The sequence below is a fragment of the Sinocyclocheilus anshuiensis genome, unplaced genomic scaffold (genome assembly GCF_001515605.1).
Source record: "Sinocyclocheilus anshuiensis isolate Anshui unplaced genomic scaffold, SAMN03320099.WGS_v1.1 scaffold1881, whole genome shotgun sequence".
Lineage (NCBI taxonomy): Eukaryota > Metazoa > Chordata > Actinopteri > Cypriniformes > Cyprinidae > Sinocyclocheilus > Sinocyclocheilus anshuiensis.
Genome location: NW_015539947.1, coordinates 293,358 through 300,438, shown reverse-complemented (window position 1 = coordinate 300,438; position 7,081 = coordinate 293,358). Strand labels below are relative to the sequence as shown.

Sequence of the window (7,081 nt, the reverse complement as noted above, 5' to 3'; positions counted from 1 at the left end):
TTTTATTTACGCACTGTCTCTCTTGTGTTGTTTTGATTGCAGGCTGATCTTGTGGCGACGGTGTCTGAGTTTGAGAGTTATAAGGTGCGAGTCCACAATGTGCTGAAGCAGCAGAAACACAAGAGCTCAGCTCAGAGCGACGGCAACGCTTTCAAACAGGAGAGGTGATGTCATGTTATTGCTGCATTTAGTGCAGAGCTTCTTCATGTTATTTTCTCCAGCAGTTTAGAATGTGATTTCTCTTCTAGCTGCCGTTTCAATGATCTGTGAATCACTTCCTTAAGACTTTCACTCTCTTTCTCTAGGCAGATTCATTCTCTCTCACGCAGTCCAATTATGACATTGTGCTACGGCTCTTTTACATGTAAACAAACTTACTTTATTGTTTGGATAGAGCTGGAAAATAGTGTGCATTCTGCAGTTCAACAGCACAGTGATTTAAGCCGGAATTATTTTACAGAGAATTTATTTTACACTAAAAATGTGATCTACTGATGTATCAATGTACAAAATCACAATATTGTTCACAGTTTGCAACATACCATTTAATTTTGCTTGGGGGGAAAAATGTAGTTTTAGCTGACAGATATTAATCAAACTGTAAAAGTAGTAATTAAAAGCTCAGTGCCATATTGTTTGCTGAGGTGCATGTAGATAGTGTCTTTTGTTGTTGGACAGTAAAACAAAACAGACACTTATAACTGCAGATACCGTTCACGTAATCATTTAGGTTTATATTAATTGAGAAGTGTTGGGTTCCGGTCGACCTTATTAATGCAGCATAACCATGTGTTTAGGTAATGAACGTAGGTGTATGCTTGACTAGAGATTTGAATCTGAATCTGAGCCGAAAAGGATCGTCTCCTGCAGATGATTTTGAGTATTTAGTATTGTTATAATTAACTGACCAAATTTTCACAACATGATGAACTATAGTGTGATATGAACTAAACCATTTATAAGTGATTACTTTGAGTTAGGGTTAGTTCTACAAACACTTTTACAAACACTGCAAATGTGACTTTCAAACGACAGGTATCCTCTTACATTCAGAAGTTTTTATTTCAGTAATGAATCCCTGGTTTATCAGAATTCAGTAAAAGGAAATTACTAGCCATCAGAAGTTTTTAATTGAATTATTAATCTGAATATCACTGACAATAATGAACTAATTAACTACTGCCATGTTTCCAGACAATCTCTCCTTAGTTTTGCACATAAAAGGAGAAAAGTAGAGGACCTAACACTGAGCCCTGTGGCACACCATACTTAACTCGATATGACATGTCTTAGTTTAAATAAAGTGAGAATGGATGGATAAGTTCATAATAAGTGCAGTCTTTGTACTATGATAGGGCCTCAATCCAGTTTATCACAGATATTTTTTTCTAAAATAGAAAATGTTTGTGTGGGGGTGAGCGACTGACTTTGTGCATGGACTACAATGAAGGCAGTGTACCAATTTGTGATGGTGGTTAAACTGACTGCAACCAACCATGCCTTCAACGTTTTAATCTGTGTTTGTAGTGAACAATCTTAATGGGAAGCCAAAGCGTCCGTGTTTGTTTTGTGGACATGAAGAACACACAACACAAGCTCTAGTGCGCACTCTAGTGTTGATGACTGTATAAGGACACTTTTCATTGTCTGCTCCCCTGATTACAAATTAGTGCATTTGTGCTGAAACTGATTAATCAACAATAGATAAGATCAATGATAAAAGTGTTATTAATGGTGATTAACATTTAATCCGTAACATCCGTTGTACAGAAGAAAGCAGCATCAGTTTCAGTGGTCCATAAGGACATCTTAACGCAGTTATGTTCCAGAATACTGCAGGCACTGAATGAGCATAAATATAAAGACATGACACAAAGGCAGATTTCTACAGCAACGCTCTTTACTCGTCTCATTTACAAAACACTGATTCGGTATTCCTTAATTTACAGATTACTGAACTATATGTGCAAACTTGCAATAATTCAATAGTAGCCTGTAACAGCTCTCCCACTTTAAATATCAATTTTTAAGTCTAATAAATGTATGTAGTTTCAGGCAGTTTCTTGTTAGTAAATGTTAAATTCAAATGCATGTATTTTCCTAAATATTAAATAACGTTAATGTTTCCCTGTGAATGTTTGTTGTAATTAGTGTTTTGTGATTCTCTTCAGCAGAGCTGACATCAAACACGCCTCTTTAACTCCAACCGCTCGTGACGAGAGTGAAATCTGTCTAGTGAAAGTGTGTGGCTCTGTGCTGGTGTGTGTGGTTGATGATGTGTTTGTGTTGTGTCAGAGAGCACATGGAGGCCGTGGTGGAGCAGCTGCGCAGCCGCCTGCAGGAGACGCAGCAGAGCCTCCAGTCCAGCACCTCAGAGCTGCAGCAGCTGCAGGTGGAGCACGACACGCTGCTGGAGCGACACAACCGCATCCTGCAGGAGAGCGTCAGCAAAGAGGCTGAGCTGCGAGAGAGGTGCCGGCACACGCACATGAGCCTGCACCCTTACACCTCCTGACTGCACAGCTGCAGATAGCTGAAACACCGAAGGGTTTACCAGCACAGTCTTCCTCTTGTAGGATTCATGGTTTCGTCTAAATAGATCTCATGTAATGATTTTTTTTTTTTAAATGTGGGTCTGCGAGCGACGGTTTTCTTTAAAACCTCTGTAATGCTGTTGAACCGCTGACGTATCAAATCAAAAACGAGGGAGTTTTCTGCTCAAGCGCTCATGGCTGCAGTGTGTAAATCATAACGTCTGCCATGCTTTACACTGCCTCGAGTTTCCCGTGTCTGCTGATGTTATTGTTGTTCATGGAGATGCTCTGCATTCACCTCTATAGATGAGTGCTGTCAAGCGCACGCGTCCCGCCCGCCCGCTGCGCGACACTCGAGATGATTACTGTCTGGCAGACACAAGCACACAATGCTGCTATTGTTGGACAAGGCTTCTTTCAGCTGGCCAGACCGTGTCTGCCTGAGCAATATGGACTCTCACATTACTTGTACAAACAAAGTGCTTTCTGTATTTTGCAAATCCTGTGAATGCATACAAAAGCCTCTTCATGAGCACAAAACAGAATGGAATGCATCTTTCATGCATCTGTTATTGAAAGTTCTATAACAAAATGATTGCATCTTAGAGTCAGTAACAGGTTTAGCCCCATTAACAGCATTACGTGTGGTTAAATCAGGGGTCGGCAACCTTTTGGACATGCCTTTCTTATTTTTTCTGGTTTACCACTGTGCCAATAAGCCCCAACCATCACCCCCCACACTTTTTTTTTTTTAACCACATGCTGTTTTTATACAGTACATAATCTTTTTAAATGTTCAGATAAAAATCTGTATTTCATTATCATACAAATAGTGCAGAATCTTATATATTTCTGAGGTATTTTTTTCATGTGTGACTATGAGGATTGATTACCTCAGAATGTATGTGGGAATGCAGTTTTCCCTCTTGCTCGCGTGCCACTGATTATCCCTCTGCACGCCACAGGTTGAGACCCCTGGACTAAAATCTTCCTGTAGTTATCTGTTAGTGTTTCAGTGTTGTGGAGCAGCTCCAAACCTTCCACAACTGCTTCAGCTCCGAGCATGAACTACAGGCCGTCCTCTTGTTTTCATCTTGCTTGTATGTTTGGGGTCAGGGTCTAGCTGCGTGATGCTGCGCTTCAGCTTCAGTTCACAGACATATGTCTTGATATTCTCAAAGAGAGTTAACTGATGCATGAACGCTTTTGTGCTTCAGTCTTTTATAAACTCAATATAAGAGTTTAATATTTAGCCTATTCATAAGTTCTATTGTGTCTATCACATCTGTTGCTCTATTAAGAAACTGCACCATAAATTCCCTATCCATTGATGCAAAGCTCTAACAATCTAATGACAAACTGAAACTAATGGCTTTATATGATTCATTTCAGATTCTATTCCAGAATATATACCTCTATAATCTATAACAGCATGGCACTTATTTACATTTCATCTTTCAAAATACTCTGAGGAAAATGCTTCTCAAAATACTTTAAAATTCTGAGCACAATTTACTTAAAAAAAAAAAATGAAAAAAGTCAATCTGGATTTTTCTCTTAATTTTTACACTTCAAATTACACACACTGCATGACTTTTGTGTATGTTAACTGTATTATGAAATAATTCTTACATTTGTGATGACAACTGCAATTACAAATGAGTGTCAATGTTCTTCACTTACTGTAAACATAATCATGATAAAAAAATTGGTGCAACATGTAAATATATCAGTGCTTGTTTGGAATATTAAAGACAGTGCTGTGAGTGTGTGGGACTCATGATGCGAGAACTCAAGAGACACATTGTTCTTTGAGATGTAGTTTTCTCGTGCGCTCTCTGATGTTGTGTTTGTGTCCGTGACAGGCTGCTGTCGCTGCAGTCTGAGAGTGTGGCTCTGAAGTCTGAACACGGCCAGTGCGCAGCTCAACTGAGCGCCCAAAGCGAGGCTCTGCGCAGCAGCTTCCGTGAGCAGACGCGCCATCTTCAGGACGAGCACTGCAGCACTGTAGAGACGCTGCAGCAGCAGATCAGCCGACTGGAGGCCCAGCTCTTCCAGCTGCAGAAAGAGCCCAGCAGCATCGGTGAGAGAGAGACACTGGCACGGATGTGATGATTCTCCCTCAGGCTGTGGGTGCTGCAGTGTTTGACCTGAGTGTGTTTCTGTCTGCTGCAGGCACAGTGCATGTGCAGCACAGCAGGAAGGGTCATGTGGACAGAAGGCCTGCTGATGTTCCTCAGCTGGACCTGCAGGGCATGGCTAGAGAGGAGGGTGAGGGGATGGAGACCACCGAGACCGAGTCACTGTCGTCCAGCGGGACCCCTCTGCCCTCTCTGGAGCAGCTGCTCACCTCCGCAGACCTCAAACACGGTAAAGCATCTGCCTCAGGCTTCACACGCCACAAAGCAGAGTGACCGAAACACTGGAAGCTTGCTGTGTTAGTGTGCTACTGTAAAGCCTGACATGCTTGTAATGTGTGTCTTTGTGTGTGTAGAGCCTGTTGTCTGGCACACGGAGCCCAGTAAAGAGGAGCTGACGCAGAAGCTCAGCACGGCCGCCCGCAGCATGGAGCACCTGAACAGTCTGCTGCACGAGACCGAGGCCACGAACGCTGTCCTAATGGAGCAGATCACTGTGAGAGACACACACACACACACACACACACACACACTACACTACACTACACTACACTACAGTTCTCTCACATGTGTCTGAACACTGTCTCTGCAGCTCCTGAAGAGTGAGGTGCGTCGACTCGAGCGCAATCAGGAGCGTGAGAAATCCGTGGCCAACCTGGAGTACCTTAAAAACGTGCTGCTGCAGTTCATCTTCCTGCGCTCCGGCAGCGAGCGGCAGGCTTTACTTCCTGTCATTCACACCATGCTGCAGCTGAGCCCCGAGGAGAAGAGCAAGCTGGCTGCCATCGCTCAAGGTGCGTTACTTCTGTGATTTTGCCCTCCAAGACGAAATCTTTGATTGCCTAGTGTACATGTTCATGCAGCGAACGGTGAAACGCTCAAGGCTGAGTAACAGCAGGTCAGACTTCATGACATCAGCACACGTGTGAATGAAGACTGGCTTTGTCCGTCTCTATAGTAGAGATCATGCACATTCCCTGTCTATCTGCAAGCCGTCTGCTGGTGTGCCGCTGTGATGTGTGTGTGTGTGTGTGTGTGTGCAGGTGAGGAGGAGTCCGCGGGCTCACGGGGGTCAGGCTGGACATCATATCTGCACAGCTGGTCAGGCATCAGATGAGAGGAGTAACACAGCTAAACATATCAGCAGATCTTCTCTGGGCTTATGCAGCCTTGCTTTCTACTGAGTTACAACTTGTCAGTCCTGATGGGATCTTTTTTTTTTTATCTGGGTTATTGAAGATTATTCTGTGCTGTAAATCATACATAAGAAATGTTGGTCATATTTATCAAATTTTAATATAAATTATATCATTATATCATTTTTCCACAAATTGCCTAATGGTTGTGTTGGTGTTTGTAAATCTCATATCCATGAGAGATTTGAGGTTCATTGAATGAACATTGACGTGAAGGAGTGTAAATACTGGGTTTCAACCTCAGCTGTGTCTGTCAGTCAGAGTATAATCTAATTAAACCACTTTGAAAGCTGTTCCGTTTATTCTTTAAAGTTTCTTAGAAACGAACACTCGATTTAAACTGATCTTAATCCTTGTTCTTTTCATATCTGTTGTGCGTTAATGCGTGCCGCAAGTTAATTTACTACTACTGCTGAGATTTTGCATCAGATGGACACTCTTCTAATCCGTACCTATGGAAACTAAGGGAAATGTGCCGAGAAACAGGCAAAGAATCTAAACTCAAAGCACCTAAACAACACCGATGATACGTTACACACACTCTGTGGTTAAAATCATCCAGGCGTTCACAAACTCCACCCACTGCCAATCTGGGTAACACTTTATAATAACTTTCATTAATAAATCATTAACGAGCATTATATGATGCTTAATGGATCATTAGTTAATATATATTCAAAGAGTTAGAAACGTGAGATAATGTGCTTGTTAATGTTTGCTAATAAACTTATTAAACAATGGATAATGTTCAAACAAATCATTATTTCATGTAAGTTAGAATACTTACAGATGTCATTAAACTTTCAGTTCCATGTGATCAAGCACTTATTGAGAATCTACAAGTGATTGTAACATATTATAAAATGATGAAAAGATTGTGCTGCTATTGGGGTGTGATACGGGTTAGGTTAGGTGAGGTTAGGGACCGGTTTGGTGAGGTTAGGGACAGGTTTGGTGAGGTTTGGTGAGGTTAGGGACAGGTTTGGTGAGGTTTGGTGAGGTTAGGGACAGGTTTGGTGAGGTTTGGTGAGGTTAGGGACAGGTTTGGTGAGGTTAGGTGAGGTTAGGGACAGGTTTGGTGAGGTTAGGTGAGGTTAGGGACAGGTTTGGTGAGGTTAGGTGAGGTTAGGGACAGGTTTGGTGAGGTTAGGTGAGGTTAGGGACAGGTTTGGTGAGGTTAGGTGAGGTTAGGGACAGGTTTGGTGAGGTTAGG

The 7,081-nt window shown here is 42.2% G+C and overlaps 1 protein-coding gene across 1 annotated transcript in view; it reads left to right on the top strand.

Moving 5' to 3' along the window:
* gcc2 (GRIP and coiled-coil domain containing 2) overlaps nucleotides 1-6,160 on the top strand; it is a 17,266-nt gene extending 11,106 nt beyond the window's left edge. The window contains exons 17-23 of the mRNA XM_016484111.1: nucleotides 43-164; nucleotides 2,296-2,472; nucleotides 4,400-4,617; nucleotides 4,710-4,904; nucleotides 5,029-5,168; nucleotides 5,265-5,466; nucleotides 5,716-6,160. Of these exons, the coding sequence (XP_016339597.1) occupies nucleotides 43-164; nucleotides 2,296-2,472; nucleotides 4,400-4,617; nucleotides 4,710-4,904; nucleotides 5,029-5,168; nucleotides 5,265-5,466; nucleotides 5,716-5,789 (1,128 nt within the window). The 3' untranslated portion in view covers nucleotides 5,790-6,160. The remainder of the gene's footprint in view (nucleotides 1-42; nucleotides 165-2,295; nucleotides 2,473-4,399; nucleotides 4,618-4,709; nucleotides 4,905-5,028; nucleotides 5,169-5,264; nucleotides 5,467-5,715) is intronic.
* The last annotated feature ends 921 nt before the right edge of the window (nucleotides 6,161-7,081 follow it).